The following is a 17,652-nucleotide window of genomic DNA, read 5'->3' as shown; positions in this document are numbered from 1 at the left end:
ACATTTTGCAAATGAGGAAACAAGTATAAAGAGCTAGTTCAGAGACTCCTGGGCCTTGGCGATCGGTGGGGTTCGCCTGCGCAGCTGTGGGCGCCGCAGGTTTTTGAAACATGAATCCTTCACTCTTCTTGACTGCCCTTTGCTTGGGAATAGCCTCAGCAGCTCCCAAATTTGATCAAAGCTTAAATGCACAGTGGTACCAGTGGAAGGCAACGCACAGGAGATTATATGGCATGAATGAAGAAGGATGGAGGAGAGCAGTGTGGGAGAAGAATATGAAAATGATTGAACTGCATAATCGGGAATACAGCCAAGGGAAACATGGCTTCACAATGGCAATGAATGCCTTTGGTGACATGACCAATGAAGAATTCAGGCAGGTGATGAATGGCTTTCAAAACCAGAAGCACAAGAAAGGGAAAATGTTCCAAGAACCTCTCTTTGCTGAGATCCCCAAATCAGTGGACTGGAGAGAGAAAGGCTATGTAACTCCTGTGAAGAATCAGGGTCAGTGTGGTTCTTGTTGGGCTTTTAGTGCAACTGGTGCCCTTGAAGGACAGATGTTCCGGAAAACGGGCAAACTTGTGTCACTGAGTGAGCAAAACCTGGTGGACTGCTCTAGGGCTCAAGGTAACGAGGGCTGCAATGGTGGCCTGATGGATAACGCCTTCCGGTATGTTAAGGACAATGGAGGCCTGGACTCAGAGGAATCTTATCCGTATCTTGGAAGGGACACAGAGACCTGCAATTACAAGCCTGAGTGTTCTGCTGCCAATGACACTGGCTTTGTGGACCTCCCTCAACGGGAGAAGGCCCTAATGAAAGCAGTGGCAACTCTAGGGCCCATCTCTGTTGCTATTGATGCAGGCCATCAGTCTTTCCAATTCTACAAATCAGGCATTTATTTTGATCCAGACTGCAGCAGCAAAGATCTAGATCATGGTGTTCTGGTGGTTGGCTATGGCTTTGAAGGAACAGATTCAAATAATAAATTTTGGATTGTCAAGAACAGTTGGGGTCCAGAATGGGGCTGGAATGGCTATGTAAAAATGGCCAAAGACCAGAACAACCACTGTGGAATTGCCACAGCAGCCAGCTATCCCACTGTGTGAGCTGATGGATCGCAAGATTAGAGGACTTGAAGGCAGCATATCTGGAAGAATTTTATCTTAAAGCTGACCAGACTCTTATTGTGTAAGATAAGACACTTGAATCATTGAGGATCCAAGTTGTGATTTGAATTCTGTGACATTTTTATCAGGGTAAAACATTACCACTACTTTAATTACTGTTATATATGGCTTTATAACGTTGAAGACTCATTACTTAATTCTAAGACTTTTGACTTCTCATTTTTTCAAAAGATATATAAAACTTTGCCTTTTGAAATAAATTTTAATTCAATATGTAAAAAAAAAAAAAAAAAAAAAAAAAAAGAGCTAGTTCAGAATGCTCTTTAAGTACAGGAAGACCTCATTACCTATGCATAATCAGTCCTGGACAAAGGCCTAAAGGGAACCCATTTAAAATTACTTGCCTGATGTAACCAAAAATCTCTTGAAATGACAACACGTCGGGGCCTGGGTGGCTCAGTTAAGCAACTGTGTTTGGTTTGGGCCATAACTCTGAGTTCTGGCATCGATCCCCCAGTTGGGCTCCCTACTCAGTGGGGAGCCTGCTTCTCCCTCTCCCTCTGCCCCTCCCCACCTCTCCTCTCTCTCTCTCTCAAATAAGATCTCTTTAAAAAAAAAAAAGGAATGACAACACGCATAAGAATCAGAAGTGTGAGGGGCAGTCCTGGTGGCTCAGCGTTTAGCCGCCTTTGGCCCAGGGCGTGATCTTGGAGACCCGGGATCGAGTCCCACATCGGGCTCCTGGTGCATGGAGCCTGCTTCTCCCTCTGCCGGTGTCTCTGCCTCTCTCTCTCTCTCTCTCTCTGTGTGTGTGTGACTATCATAAATAAATAAAAATTAAAAAAAAAAAAAAAGCAGGGGCACCTGGCTGGCTGAGTTAGTAGAGCTTGTGACTTGATCTTAGGGTTGTGAGTTCAAGCCCCACATTGGGCATAGAGCTTACGTAAAATGAGTAAATAAAATATATAACAGTTAGAGGTTAAGTGTACCAAGGAAAGTATCTTGCAGATTTTAAGTTGGACTAAAAACTGTATTTTGATAAACCAAGGGTAACCAATTAAAGAATAGGAAAGATACACATTTCAAACAAATAGAGGGAAATAGAATGATGAATTATCAATCCAGATAATCCAGAAGGGAACATAGAGTAAGGTGGATGGATAGAGAGCACATAAATGATCATTTACAAATAAAGTCATCTCTGTCCCCTCAGTTCAAGGAAGGGGACTGGGAACTGGGCTGCCACTTCGAGAGCATGGCTGTCACCGTGCCAGGGAGAGGGTCGGATGAGGGTGGGTAAGAATGCCCAAAACTTTCCTACAGCTTTGAAGGTGGCTTTCTCTTAATTGGATGCTTGCTCCATTGCTGTAAAACTCCATTCTCCAGGGCTCTGACATGGTTTGTTCTGATGTTTCTTGTCGGTGTTTGGTTTTTGGTGTTTCTGTTGGAGAACGAGAGCTTGAAGGTTCCCAGTCGGCCATTTTGCTGATGCCAAAGTGTATTTAAGTGTATTTAAATGTATTTCTTTTTTTTTTAAGATGTTATTTATTTATTCATGAGAGACACACAGAGAGAGAAGGGCAGAGGGAGAAGCAGGCTCCATGCAGGGAGCCCCACGTGGGACTCGATCCTGGGTCTCCAGGATCAGGCCCTGGGCTGAACTCAGGCGCTAAACCATTGAGCCACCCAGGGATCCCCTTAAGTGTATTTCTTAACACACTTAGGTAGCATTTAGATGGATCTTTAATCTGATCTGACAATATCTGTGTTTAATTGGAGTGATCATTCAGTTAATGTGATTATTGACATTTAAGCAAGTTGAGTCATCTGGCTGTTGGTTTTCTATTTATCCAATTCCCTCTTTTCCTTTTCCCTCTTTTTCTGCTTTATTTTGGATTAGGTATGTTTTTTTAATGATTCCACTTTAGCTCTTTTGTTGGCTTATTAACTGTAATTCTTGATTTTATTTACTGATTGCTTTGAGGTTTATAGTATACATCTTTAACTTCAAGTGATAGATACCACTTTGCATATAGTATAAGAACTTCCCTGGGGTACCTGGATGGTTAAGTGGTTGAGCATCTGCCTTTGGCTCCAGATCCCAGAGTCCTGGGATGGAGTCCCACATCAGGCTCCCTACAGGGAGCCTGCTTAACTCCCTCTGCCTATGTCTCTGCCTCTCTCTGTGTCTCTCATGAATAAATAAAATCTTAAAAAACAAAACAAAAAAAGAACTTCCCATAGTGTGCTTCCATTTCCCCCTGCTTGGACTTTTACATGTATAAACCCCAAGATACATTGGGTATTTTTTCTTTAAACAGTTAATCGCTTTAAAGAGATTTAAATATGGCAGCCCAGGTGGCTCAGCGGTTTAGCGCTGCCTTCAGCCCAGGACCTGATCCTGGAGACCCAGGATCGAGTCCCACATCGGGCTCCCTACATGGAGCCTGCTTCTCCCTCTGCCTGTGTCTCTGCCTCTCCCTCTCTCTCTCTTTCTGTGTGTCTCATGAATAAATAAAATCTTTAAAAAAAAGAGATTTAAATAATAAGAAAAGGAATTATGTATATTTATCATGCCATACCATGGTTACCATTTCCAGTACTTTTCCCTAGCTCCTGATTTCCATCTGGTATCCCTTGCCCTCTGCCTGAAGGGCATCCTTTATTTTTATTTTTTTAAGGGCATCCTTTAATATCTCTTAGAGTGTAGGTCGGCTAGTGATGAATTCTCTGTTTTTGAATGTCTGAAAATGTCTTTGTTTCACCTTATTTTTTAAGATTTTATTTATTTATTCATGAGAGACACACAGAGAGAGAGAGGGAGATAGGCAGAGGGAGAAGCAGGCTCCCTGTGGGGAGACCGATGTGGGACTTTATTCCGGACCCTGAGATCATGCCCTGAGCTGAAGGCAGATGCTCAACTGCTGAGCCACCCAGGTGTCCCTCACCTTATTTTTTGAAAGATATTTTCATGGGTATAGAATTCTAGGTACACAGTTTCTAGTTCCTTCAGTACTTAAAGATGTTACTCCAGTGATGTTTGGGTGGTTCAGTCAATTATGTGTCTGCCTTTGGCTCAGGTCATAGTCTTGGGGTCCTGGGATTGAGCCCTGTATTGGGCATCCTGCTTGGTGGGGAATCAGCTTCTCCCTCACCTTCTGCCTCCTCCCCCCTGCTCTCTCTCTCTCTCAAATAAATACAAATCTTTAAAAAAAATTTTAAATTAAGATGTTATTCCACTGTCTTCTTGCTTACCTTGTTTCCAGTGGGAAATCTGTCATCCTTATCTTTGTGCTTGTGTACCTAGTATGTCCTTCTTGGCACTTGGCTGCTCTGAATATTTTGCTTTTTAGCACTGGTATTGAGCAATTGGATTATGATACGCCTTGGTGTAGTTTCTTCATGTTTATTGTGTCTGGGTTTCTTTGAGATTCTTGGGTCTCTGGATTTCTAGTGTTCATCAGACTTGGTAACATTTTGGCCAGTATTTCTTCAAATTTTTTTTCTGAGGTTACCCTCTCTCTTCTCTTTCATGGACTTCAGTTACTCATGTATTAGGCTGCTTGAAGTTGTCTCATAGCTCACTGATGCACTTTTAATTTTTTAAAATTCTTTTTACTCAATGTGTTTCATTTTCTTTTCCTTTATATAGAATATCTCTATCTATCTATCTATCTATCTATCTATCTATCTATCTATGTAATCTCTTACCCATTTTGGGACTCAAACTCATGACCCCGGGATCAAGAGTTGCATGCTCCATCCATGAGGCAGTCAAGAGCCCAATATGTTTCATTTTCAGTAGTTTTTTTTTTTTGGGGGGGGGTCCTTTTTATATTCTCAGTGTCTCTATTTTACTTTTTGAACAGATGGCATATAGTCCTGCTAATAACCACTAGTGACTTTCTCTGCTAATTTATCAAAGTCAGTTCTAAGTTAGTTTTCATTAATTGCTGATTCTCCTTATTATGGGTCATGTTTCCCAGCAAAGGCATTTATGGTCATCTTTGGCTGGATTCTAAATATTGTGGATTTTATTTTACTAGTTGCTGGATATTTTTTTTTTGTCTTCCTATAAATCTCCTGGATCTTTGTTCTGTTAGGCATCTAATTTTCTTAGAAACAGTTTGATCCTTTAAGGTATTGCTTTTATGACTTGTTAGGCAGTTCCAAAGAAATGTTGGTTCTAGGGCTAATTATTCCCCGCTACTGAGTTCTCTAGCCCAGGACTTGTGAATTAAGAGGATTTCCAGTCTTGCTAGTGGGATTAGCCTCTGTTCCTCACCCTGAATGAATGCTAGGCATGGTTCCCATAACCCATTCAGATGGCTCTTTCCCCAGGCTCGAGTAGTATCCTCACACACAGGCTCTGATTGATACTCTGAAGACTGTTCAAGGAGGACCCTCTGCAAATCTCCACGGTCTTCTGTACATCAATCTCCTCTGTGACTCTGTCCTATGGACACTAGCCATGCTGGTCTCCATGGACTCTCTGCTCTGTCTCCTTGAGTTGAAGGGTCTGCTGGGCTCTGCCTGGGTTCCTCTCCCTAAGTTGTGGCCTGGACAATCCCTCCAGGCAGTAAACTGAGGAATTCATAGGGCTCACCTCAATTGTTTCCCATCTCTCTGGGATCACTGTCCTTCATTTCCCTGATGTCCCTTATTTGGAAAACTACTGTTTCATGTGTGTGTCTCGTTCTCTTGTTTCAGGCAGAAAAAGATAAATCTTGTCCCTGCTGCTCCACTGCTACTGGAAGCAGGATTACTTTTCCTCAACTTTGTTAAATTTAGCTTCCTTTTTCTCACTTCTTGAGATGGAGGCTTAGCCCATTAATTTTTCCAACTTTTTGTCTTGATATATTTGTACTCTTAGGTACTAAAAGACAGGAATATGGATTGTAAAAACCTCATATACATTGATTTATTACTTTTTTTCAAAAGATTTTATTTATTCATGAGAGACAGAGAGAGAGACAGAGAGAGAGACAGAGAGAGAGAGAGAGGCAGCAACACAGCAGAGGGAGAAGCAGGCTCCCTGCAGAGACCCCAATGCTGGGACTCAATCCCAAGACCCCAGCATCACACTCTGAGCCAAAGGCAGACACTTAACCACTGAGCCACCCAGGTGCCCCTGATTTATTACTTTTAACACTGTTGGATTATTTAAATTCTTTGAATAAAAAGTGATACATTTGTGAAATGCTTACAGGTTTTTTGTGCTATCACAGTCCTTATCTTGAAAAAAAGTTTCCTTACAACTGCACAAAAATGGATATAAACATGAGTATCTATATTTTATTCTATTCTGTAACACAGTTGTTTTTAAAAAGATTTTATTAAAAAATAATAATAAATAAATAAATAATTTATTTATTTGAGAAAAAGAGAGCAAGAGAGAACACATGAGCAGGGGGAGGAGCAGAGGGAGAAGCAGACTTCCTACTGAGCAGGGAGGCCAATGCAGGGCTCCATTCGAGGACCTCAGGATCATGACCTGAGCCAAAGGCAGACGCTTAACCCACTGAGCCACCCAGGTGCCCCAAGTATCTATATTTTAAAAACATTTTCTTGGGGTGCCTGGGTGGCTCAGAGGTTGAGCATCTGCCTTTGGTCCGGGGCGTGATCCTGGAGTCCTGGGATCGAGTCCCACATCGGGCTCCCTGCATGGAGCCTGCTTCTCCCTCTGCCTGTGTCTCTGCCTCTCTCTCTCTCTCTCTCTCTCTCTGTGCTTCTCATGAATAAATAAATAAAATCTTAAAAAAAAGAAGCAGATTGATGCTTAATTGATTATAGAAGGAAACCTGGAATATTTGTGCAATTGAAAAAACACAATTAAAATTCCATTGTTTATAAATAAATAAATAAAAACATTTTTTATATCACCTTCTAAAAATTGTACATTCTTCCAGTGCAGTAAGGAGATAGGAGAGAAAGCAATCTGGAAGTTAAAAAGAAGTATGGAAAGAAGAAAGCAAGAAAGGGGAACTGAAAAGTAGGAAAAAATGAATAGCACATGGATAAGGTTTACAATTACAGTTTCCTCAGAACGTGATGTACCGCTGGTCACGGTCCACATGCATTTGCCAGCCACCCCACCGAGTGAGTTGCTGCCTACATTAACTACTCTATGAAATGGTAAAAGCACCATAGAAGAAAACTTAACTGTGAATATAGGTTTTTGGTGTTAAGAATGAACAATGTCTGAAAACAGGGTTTTAAGGGACCATCCTTCCCCCTACCCGCCATTGCCATAGAAGATCCATGTCCCAATCTCTGAGCAGCTCTAGAATCTTGATTCTTTCCATTCTAGATCCTAACAAAATTTCGGTTTGGGTTTGCTACTAGCAGTTATACTCACCAAGGGGCTTCTCCTCCCCCTACCTTAGTCAATAGGCCCTACTGTGCCCAGTTGGAAGTGGGGGAGGGATCAAGAGGATCTTTCCTTCCAAAAGGAGACTGCTTTGAAAGCAGCAGATTTTGTATCCATTTGGAAACACTCCTGCCTTTTCCCAAGCTCCTGCCCTTGGCTTTCAGCCAGCCCTTTCTTTTTGTGTGGTTTGAATAGAGCTTGAGTTTCAGTGAAGGTAAAATATGTTTCAAAATAAAATGTTTTTGAATCTGCCCTGGAAACAAAAATACTTTAACAATTATTAAAAACTGTACAGCTCTGTCATAAATACAATTAGGTAGATGGGACTTCAGGAATTCCAGATATAGGGGATGCCTGGGTTGCTCAGTGGTTGAGCATCTGCCTTCAACTCAGGTCGTGATCCCGGTGTCCTGGGATGGAGTCCCACATCAGGCTCCCCACAGGGAGCCTGCTTCTTCCTCTGCCTATGTCTCTGCCTCTCTCTGTGTCTCTCATGAATAAATAAATAAAATCTTTTTTTTTAAATAAAATCTTTAAAAATAAAAAAAAAATTAAAAGGAATTCCAGATATATTCTCATTGGCCCTCGTGATAACACTATGGAATGTGTTGTTGCCATGTTAACAGATGATGGAGCGGCTGCTGAGGCTAGGCAAGTCTGCCCTTGCCCAAGGTCATGTAGCAAACAAGTGGTATTTTTTAGCCAAGTCTTCTGCCCAAAGCCCTACTTTTCCTACTACTCTATTCCTTCTAGCATGTGCTAAAAAGCAATCTTATTTGTTTAAAGAAAAAGAAAGCACTTTCCGTCCTTCTACTGCTTTTTGTTTTGTTGTTGTTTTTAAAGATTGTATTTATTTATTCATGAGAGACACACAGAGAGAGGCAGAGACATAAACAGAGGGAGAAGCAGGCTCCCCACGGGAAGCCTGATGCAGGACTCAATCCCAGGACCCCAGGATCAGGCCCTGAGCTAAAGGCAGATGCTCAACCACTGAGTCACCCAGGTGCCCCCACCTACTGCTTTTGATCTTGTGTAAGCTTTAAAAAAAGGAAATGTAGTCCTATAATTTGAAGGAGTGAGCCATGTTGGTAGGGCTGAATGTTTAGAGATCAGTTCATTATTTTAGATCATTTCATTGCTTAGCTTTACTACTTTGCACCCTGCCAGGTGAGATTAATGCCATTCTAGTTTCTGAAAGGCTCTTTGTCATAAGATGGTCAAGGGAGGGATGTCTCTGGGATTGCTACTCTCTTGGTGGTTCTGGCATGAGGTTTGAAAATCAGCAGATTAGGGTAGCCCGGCTGGCTCAGCGGTTTAGCGCCGCCTTCGGCCCAGGGCATGATCCTGGAGACCCGGGATGGAGTCCCACATCGGGCTCCCTGCATGGAGCCTGCTTCTCCCTCTGCCTCTCTCTCTCTCTGTGTGTGTCTGTAATGAATAAATAAATAAAGTCTTCTTTAAAAAAAAAAAATCAGCAGATTAGCAAAACCTGCCTTCTCTAGAAATATTTCCCCCAAAATTTCAGCTATTTGTGTAGCTTTTTGTTTTAACCCAGAATCAAAAGAGGAGGTGGTTATTTTGTTGCCCACACAGAGAGAATATCAACCGCTGACCACTACAGTGTAAGGCCTCCATGTCTTCATCCCTATCTTTGGCTTTTGTGAATTCCCATGATGGAACAGCACAGGGCTGCTTCTCTGTTTTAACAGGACACAGAAATACTGGAAGCTTCAGACTGTGCTGTTATATTCAGCTGAAGTAACTTCTTTTAAAAAAAAATTATATATTATATATTTAAGTAATTTCTACACCCAACGTGGGGTTTGAGCTCATGACCCTGAGATCCAGAGTCATGTGTGCTTCAGACTGAGCCAGCCAGCCACCCCCTTAGCTGCAGTAATCTTACTTACAAGACAAGTTAAAAGAAAATAAAGATTATTTTGTGTTTAGAAGAGTTTATCATATAATCATAGCCAGAAACTCACATCTTTTCTGATATTAAAACTCAGCAGAAAAAAATAAATAAATAAAAAATAAAACTCAGCAGAGGGGCACCTGTGTGGCTCAGTCAGTTAAGTGTCTGCCTTCAGCTCAGGTCATGATCCCAGGATCCTAGGATCGAGTCCCACATGGGGCTCCCTGCTCAGGAGGGAGCCTGAGGAGCCTGCTTCTCCCTCTCACACTGGCCCTCCCCCCTGCTTGTGCGTGTGTGCTCTCTCTCTCTCTCTCTCTCTATCTATCTATCTCTGTCAAATAAATACATAAAATCTTTAAAAAAATAAAAATAAAACTCAGCAGAAGGGGAGCCTGGCTGGCTCAGTCAGTAGAGCACGTCACTCCTGATCTTGGAGTCATGAGTTTGAGCCCCATGTTGGATGTAGAGATTACTTTAAAAAGAAAAAACTCAGGACAGCCCCGGTGGCTCAGTGGTTTAGCGCCGCCTACAGCCCAGGGTGTGATCCTGGAGATCTGGGATCTGAGTCCCAAGTCAGACTCCCTGCAGGGGAGTCCCCTCTGCTGAGGGAACCTGCTTCTCCCTCTGCCTGTGCCTTTGTCTCTCTCTGTGTGTCTCTCGTGAATAAATAAATAAAATCTTAAAAAAAATAAGATAAAACTCAGCAGAAAACCGACAGTAGTTGTTTTGTTGGCAATAGGTCAGGAACCATCCCACAGAGTTAGACACATCTGGTAGGTGACTTTTATTGGGCTTACTGAATTAACTTGATGACAAGGAAATGTAGTGGGTGTATGTACTACTTGCTGACTACATCTGAAGCCCCAAATCTGAGCAAAGAGGGTGAGTCTGCAGGGCAAGTGAATGCTGAACCCACAGCAGGTGTGGGTTCTCCTGAAATCTTTATATTTTTAGGGTTTTTTTTTGTTGTTGTTGTTTTTCCAGTTTTATTGAGATATAATTGACATATAATATTGTGTTAGTTTTCAGTTTCTGAGATGATAATATGGTTTATATATACTGTGAAATGATCACCACAATACATTCAGTGAACACCTGTCACCTCACACAGCAAGATCTTTTTGGAGGAAGAACAGACATCTTTAATTTTTATTTTTATTTTTTTATTTTTTTATTTTTTTAATTTTTATTTATTTATGATAGTCACACAGAGAGAGAGAGAGGCAGAGACACAGGCAGAGGGAGAAGCAGGCTCCATGCACCGAGAGCCCGATGTGGGATTCGATCCGGGGTCTCCAGGATCGCGCCCTGGGCCAAAGGCAGGCGCCAAACCGCTGCGCCACCCAGGGATCCCCAATCTTTAATTTTTATTGGAATGCTGTGATGTTTCTTATTTTTCCCATCATATCCTCCTGCCACCCCTCCTCATCCCCTCACCTACATTTCTTCCAACAGTTTTCTAAAGTAGAATTTGTGGGAAACCTGTGTTTTTTTAATGTTGGAAATTTTTAAAGATTTTATTTATTTATTCATGAGAGACACAGAGAGAGAGAGGCAGAGACACAGGCAGAGGGAGAAGCAGACTCCACTCAGGAACCCCAATGTGGGACTCAATCCTGGGACCCCAGAATCATGCCCTGAGCCAAAGGCAGACACAACTGCTGAGCCACCCAGGCATCCCTGTGGAAAAATTTTTAAAGATTTTATTTATTCATTTTTTTAAAGATTTTTTTATTATTTATTCATGAGAGACACACACACAGAGACAGAGACACAGGCAGAGGGAGAAGCAGGCTCCATGTAAGGAGCCTGCAGATTTTATTTATTCATTTGAGGGCATGGAGAGGGAGGGAGGGAGAGAGAGAGAGCATGAGCAGGGGGAGTGGGAGAGGGAGAGGAAGAAGCAGGCTCCCTGCTGAGCAGGGAGCCCAATGTAGGGCTCAATCCCAGGACCCTGGGATCATGACCGGAGCCAAAGGCAGAGGCCTAACTGACTGAGCCCCCCAGGTACCCCTAAGGTTGGAATTTTATGAGCCAGTCTCTTATGTGATAAGTATTCCCAAGAAATCAGGAGTTATGTTTCTATTTTAAAAGTACAATTTTAAAAACTACAGCAGTCACTTATTAATTTCAGTGAAAATATAGCATCAAAAAGTGATATCTGCACTTTTAAAGCTTTATTAGATGATAAAATATGAGACAGAGGAATAATTCACATTTCAGAGCCCAGTAGTGTCTTCAGAATGGTGCTTTATTTATGATAGACCTCATTCTCCAAAGCCACAGGGTGCCTCCTCTGTCAGAATTTAGCATTTTCTAGAGGTCTCCACCATGCCCTCTTACTCTACGTCTAGTTAGAAGGCTGCTCCTAACTCCCATCCCTGGCTTCTCATTCTCTACATCTGTAAACATAATACATTGGGTGATGCTGTAAACACAGAGCTCTTGCTGCTCTGAGTTTTCATGCTTCCAAGATCACAAATGAAAGAACAATGTAACCTAAATTCTGTAGAAATGTGGCACTTCAGTGTGTGTGTTGGTATTCTAGGAAGAATATAGTTATGTGGATGCATTCCTGAGCAATGATAAACAGTAAAACTGGGAACAATATAGCTGACTGTCTCTATGGTAACCTCCACTGGCTCTGAGTGTACCTCTTTCACCCATTTTGTAATTCGTATTTTAAAATATAAATGATTTTATGCTCATGATCATGCATTCATGATCATCAATTACTTGTAATCGCAGTGATTATTGGTCTTGTTTCTGCTCTGGAATCATAAGAGCTGTGGAAGCGGTGGGTGGCAGAGATGCAGGGAGAGAGATGATTCATTTTAACCTTTTCTGGAACAAACGTGATTACTTCAGAAAAAAGATGATTTTAGTATCGACTTCCCCTCACCAACCACCCCTCAAAACCTTTCTTTAATGGTAATGTCTTTCTGCATCGACTCTGTCCTTCAACCAAGGCTGTCAGGCTGGGGCTTCTTTTCTTTAATTAATTAATTAATTAATTAATTAATTTATGATAGACACAGAGAGGCAGATGGAGAAGCAGGCTCCCTGCGGGGAGCCCAATGCGGGACTTGATCCCAGGACCCCAGGATCACAACCAGAGCCAAAGGCAGTGGCTCAACCACTGAGCCACCCAGGTGCCCCTGGAGCTTTTTTTCAAGTGCTGCCTAGACTTAAGAACACTTTGCATTTAAGTGAATTTGGGGGAATCTTTTTGGCTGAGCTGCTCAGTCATCTTATGCTTGTTGGGGACAAGTCTCTGAGGTCTTCATTTGGTAAAGTCTCCTCATGAGAGTTTAAGAACTACCACAGAACATCCTCATCACCCTCCTTAAACCAGGTGGCTGAACAAATTGTCACATTGTGAACATGAGCTCATAAGTAAAACAGCCAGTTGTACACTCAGGCCACGACTTCATCAAGGCACAGGTAGCTGGTAAGTCATTTCTCTCCATGGCCTTCTGGTAGCTTTCACGGTGCTATTAGAAATGTACCTAGAGGCCCTGATGAATTTACCAAGCTTCACGGTCATCCCCTAGGTGAGCTGTGAAAATGCATATTATCTGAAGGACCCACAGAGAGCAGGAGTCCCTCTGTGATCTGTGTTGGCCTAAGGAAGCATGCTTTTATTTTGTTTGTGTGCTGGTGACACCAGAAGTGGAATTGAAGCTTTGCGCAGTGGCAGTATCGTAGCCAATGAGGTTTATCCGAGGCGCGATTATTGCTAATTGGAATTGACAGTTGAGTGGCCTTAAGTATCACAAAAGGTGGTGTTCCTGAAGCCTTTATTTATTTTTAAAGATTTTATTTATTTGTGAGAGAGAGAGAGAGCACAAGCAGGGGGAGTGGCAGGGAGAGGGGGAAGCAGACCTCCAGCTGAGTGGGGAGCTCCATGTGGGGCTCAGATCCCCAGACCCTGGGATCATGACCTGAACCAAAGGCAGTCGCCCAACTGATTGAGCCAGCTGCCTCTTTTATTTTATTTATGAGAGACACACACACAGAGAGGCAGAGACATAGGCAGAGGGAGAAACAGGCTCCTTGCAGGGAGCCCGATGTGGGACTCGATCCTGGGTCTCCAGGGTCACACCCTGGGCCGAAGGCGGTGCTAAACCACTGAGCCACCGGGGCTGCCCACCCTGCCTCTTTTTTTTGAAATAAGTTTTATTTATTTATTTGAAAGAGAACAGGAGCACGTGAGTGGGGGAGGGAAGCAGAGGGAGATGGAGACAAGCAGACCTCCTGCTGAGCATGGAGCCTGATGACAATGATGACACTGGGCTGGATCCCAGGACTCTGAGATTAGGACTTGAGTTCAAGCCAAAAGACACTCAACCAACTGAGCCCCCCAGGCGACCCTGAAGCCTCTTTTCTTATAACACCTAAACAACCATGCAGAAATGCCAATTAGCTTCTCTCTAAATATATATATATATAAATAATGCTAAGGGATCCTGGGGGGCTCAGTGGTTAAGTGTCTGCTTTTGGCTCAGGCCGTGATCCTGGCCGGGGTCCTTGGGATCGAGTCCCACATTGGGTTCCCTGCATGGAGCCTGCTTCTCCCTCTGCCTGTAGCTCTCTCTCTCTCTCTCTCTCTGTCTCTCATGAATAAATAAATAAAGTCTTAAAAAAAATAATGCTTGGGATGTGAATGTTCCATCACAGATTTCTTCTCATCAAGAAACCCTAGGCTTTTCCATTTTAAACCTCCCACGTTTCCCATGGCAGGACAACCAGTCCTCATCGGTCTCAAAGGCTACCAGAGCTTTTCCTCACAGACAGCTGTAGCTGTGAAAGCATTATAAAGCAATGATAACATATTCAGAAGTCTTGCTTGTGGCTTGAGGTTTCCAGCAAATAAATCTCTCTGCCATCTGCCTGCCTGCTTTTTCTGTCCCTCCTGAAATCCTGACCCATGGTCAAAGCTGCTCCAGTGGCTATTTGGATTTGCTTCCTGCTTTTCTCACTCCCTTTCTAGCTTCCATGCTGCTGTCAAACTCAGCCTCTTATTCACAGTAATTCTCTTTAAAAAAAAAAGATTTTATTTATCAATTTGAGAGAGAGAGAGAAGGGAGGAAGAGGGGGAAGCTGACTCCCCATTGGGCATGGAGATGGACATGGGGCTCGATCCCAGGATCCTGAGATCATGACAGGAGCTGAAACTAAGAGTCAGGTGCTTAACTGACTGAGCCACCCAGGTGCCCCTCACAGTAATTCTTAGTGAGACTCCTAAGAGGTTTCTATTCTCAAGATGTAGAACCTGATTTTCCTGCTTGTTCTGACATTTTTTTTCCTTGTCCTCATTACTGTACTTAGACCCAGAGAAGTAACATTTTCTTCTGCGTTGGTAAAAATGTCTACTTTTCCTCCCAAAGATCTTTCACCACAGTGGGCTATTTGAACAGATAACGCATAGTATGTACCATGCATTGCTTTTCTTAGGCCTTGAAAATAATCTTCAGCTTTTGCTCTGGTATATTGTTATTGCCCACGACTTTTTAAAGACCACAGTGATTTAAAAAGCAAACAAATGGGGGTGCCTAGGTGGCTCAGTCAATTGGGCATCTGCCTGCCTTCAGCTCAGGTCATGATCCCAGGGTTCTGGGATTAAGTCCCATATTGGGCTCCCTGCTTAGCAGGGGGTTGGCTTTTCCTTCTGCCTTCTGCTTATGCTTCCTCTCTATCTCAAATAAATATATAAATAAAATCTTTAAAAGAAAGGCAAACAAATGAAGCTCTCATTTTATCACTCCCAGAGCCCTAATGTATCCGACAAAGATTATGGAATGGACAGGGAACAGTTTGTGCTCCAGAAAGGATATCTTTGTTTCTTAGCAGAGTGGTAAAATGCAGGCACCTATAACTCAGCTGGATTGTGACACACTTTCTCCATTGTGAAATGAAATTATCTTCAGATTTAGTGGCAAATTTTTTGCATTCCAATTCTTGGAAAAATTAATAATCCAGGTGTGGTATGGAGGGTAGCATTTCATTAATCAGATTAGTGAGCTGCCGGCAGCCCGGGTGGCTCAGCGGTTTAGCGCCGCCTTCAGTCCAGGGCGTGATGCTGGAGACCCATGATGGAGTCCCACGTTGGGCTCCCTGCATGGCCTGTTTCTCCCTCTGCCTGTGTCTCTGCCTCTCTGTCTCTGTGTCTCTCATGAATAAATAAATAAATAAAATATTTAAAAGAAATTAGTGAGCTGCTGGATCTCAATATTCTCTGCTTTAGGGATCCCTGGGTGGCGCAGAGGTTTAGCGCCTGCCTTTGGCCCAGGGCGCCATCCTGGAGACCCGGGATCGAATCCCACGTCGGGCTCCCTGCATGGAGCCTGTTTCTCCCTCTGCCTGTGTCTCTGCCTCTCTCTCTCTCTGTGACTATCATGAATAAATAAAATCTTTTAAAAAATATTCTCTGCTTTACCAAATATAGGAGCTTTCTGTAGAACTTTGCTAGACCCAAACAGGCTTTTCCTCTGAGTCCTAGTAATAAAGTTGTCTCAATATGTGAATTGCAGAATTCTTGTTTTCCTCTGGAAAAAAAGTTGAAAGGTGAGTTGGAGGATTTTGTGAACATACGTTTTGTTTCTTTTTAAAAAAAGATTTTATTGGGACACCTGGGTGGCTCAGCGGTTGAGCAATTGCCATCAGCTCAAGGTGTGATCCCAGGTCTGGGAATCAAGTCCCGCATCAAGCTCCCTGTGAGGAGCTTCCTTCTCCCTCTATGTCTCTGCCTCTCTCTGTGTGTCTCTTATGAATAAATAAACACAATATTTTAAAAAATTAAAAAGATTTTATTTATTTAAGAAAGAGAGTAAGCACGAGCAGGGGGAGGGGCAGGCTCCCCAGCTAAGCAGAGAGCCTGACCTGGTGCTAGATCTCAGGACCCTGAGATCATGACCTGAGCTGAAGGCAGAAGCTTAACCGACTGAGCCACCCAGGTGCCCCTTATACTTTTTGTTACTTAATGACTGCTTTACCTTATAGATTAACTCAGCTGCTATGAGAAGTAGCCAGAGAAAGGAGGCAGAAGGCCACCTGTTAGGGTCCCTCATTTGCTAGGCTTTGAACAAATGGTCAGTGAATAGAACCAACCGAGGGCAGCTCGGGGGGCCCAGCGGTTTAGTGCTGCCATCAGCCCGGGGCCTGATCCTGGGGACCCGGGATAGAGTCTCACATTGAGTTCCCTGCATGGAGTCGGCCTGTGTGTGTCTCTCTCTGTGTGTGTCTCTTGTGAATAAATAAATAAAATAAAAAAAAGAACTTACAGAATGGGTGTTAAAGTGATAGTTGCAGCCTTTTTCTTTTTTTTGCATATTTCATTCATTCACTCATGAGAGACACAGAAAGAGAGAGAGAAGCAGGCTCTGTGCAAGGAGCCCGATGTGGGATTCGATCCTGGGACTCCAGGATCACGCCCTGGGCTAAAGGCAGGTGCTTAACCGCTGAGCCACCCAGGGATCCAGTTGCAGCCTTTTTATAAATTTTAAGATTGGCCCTTTGAACATTTGGATTTCAGAGAGTACCATTCAAATGGATCAATTTACAGGACTGATCTATCTTAAACCCAATGGAATAAATATCCACCCCCCCCCCAATTTTTGTCACCACAGGGCAATATTTTGAATTGAAATGTCCCATAATGCCAGCCCCTCTTTTAAAAAATGATTTATAATTATTTGAGAGAGAGCGCGAGCAGGGGTGGGGAGCAGAGGGAGAGAGAGAGGGGAAGCAGACTCCCTGCTCAGGGAGTCTGCCTCAGGGCCCGAAATCTCAGAACCCTGAGATCATGACCTGAGCGGAAACCAAGAGTCAGATGCTTAACTGACTGAGCCACCCAGGCGTCCCTAATGCCCCCCCTTTAAAAAAAACTCACCCATAACAGTGCATAATTATGTCATAATGGAAATGTGTTCACCATAAATCCTTCCTTTGACACATTTATGTTGTGTGAACACTGTGGAATGTATCAATTTCCGTTCCCATTAACTGTGTGTTTTTCCTATCTTTTATGGTTTTTCCACTTACCACGCACAAGGCATAGGAGAAACTACTGGAGCACTGGAGTCAAGAGAACTGGTTGGAGTCCCGGCTTAGTGACCAAGTAGGGCTAGAAACACTATAGCAAAGGGCCACAGAAGTCCATTCTCTGAAGTTGGTGTGTGATATATTAATTGATAGCCTAATTTTCCCAATGATTTCCCCTCAATTCACTCTGT

The 17,652-nt window shown here is 43.1% G+C and overlaps 1 protein-coding gene and 1 non-coding gene across 2 annotated transcripts; both read left to right on the top strand.

Annotated features, from left to right (window-relative positions):
• The first annotated feature begins 32 nt into the window (after window positions 1-32).
• Window positions 33-1,406, top strand: LOC140627439 (procathepsin L). The gene has a single exon (XM_072815789.1). It carries the CDS (start codon window positions 111-113, stop codon window positions 1,110-1,112), a length of 1,002 nt encoding a protein of 333 aa, XP_072671890.1. The 5' UTR covers window positions 33-110; the 3' UTR covers window positions 1,113-1,406.
• An 11,694-nt stretch (window positions 1,407-13,100) lies between these two features.
• On the top strand, window positions 13,101-13,236 carry LOC140628965 (U4 spliceosomal RNA). Its single transcript, XR_012026872.1, has one exon. It is a non-coding gene; the product is annotated as a U4 spliceosomal RNA (small nuclear RNA).
• Window positions 13,237-17,652: the final 4,416 nt, after the last annotated feature.

This window comes from Canis lupus, chromosome X, assembly GCF_048164855.1.
Source record: "Canis lupus baileyi chromosome X, mCanLup2.hap1, whole genome shotgun sequence".
Classification (NCBI taxonomy): Eukaryota; Metazoa; Chordata; class Mammalia; order Carnivora; family Canidae; genus Canis; species Canis lupus.
The sequence above is the reverse complement of the archived record's forward strand: the minus strand, read 5'-3'. Positions and strand labels throughout refer to the sequence as shown.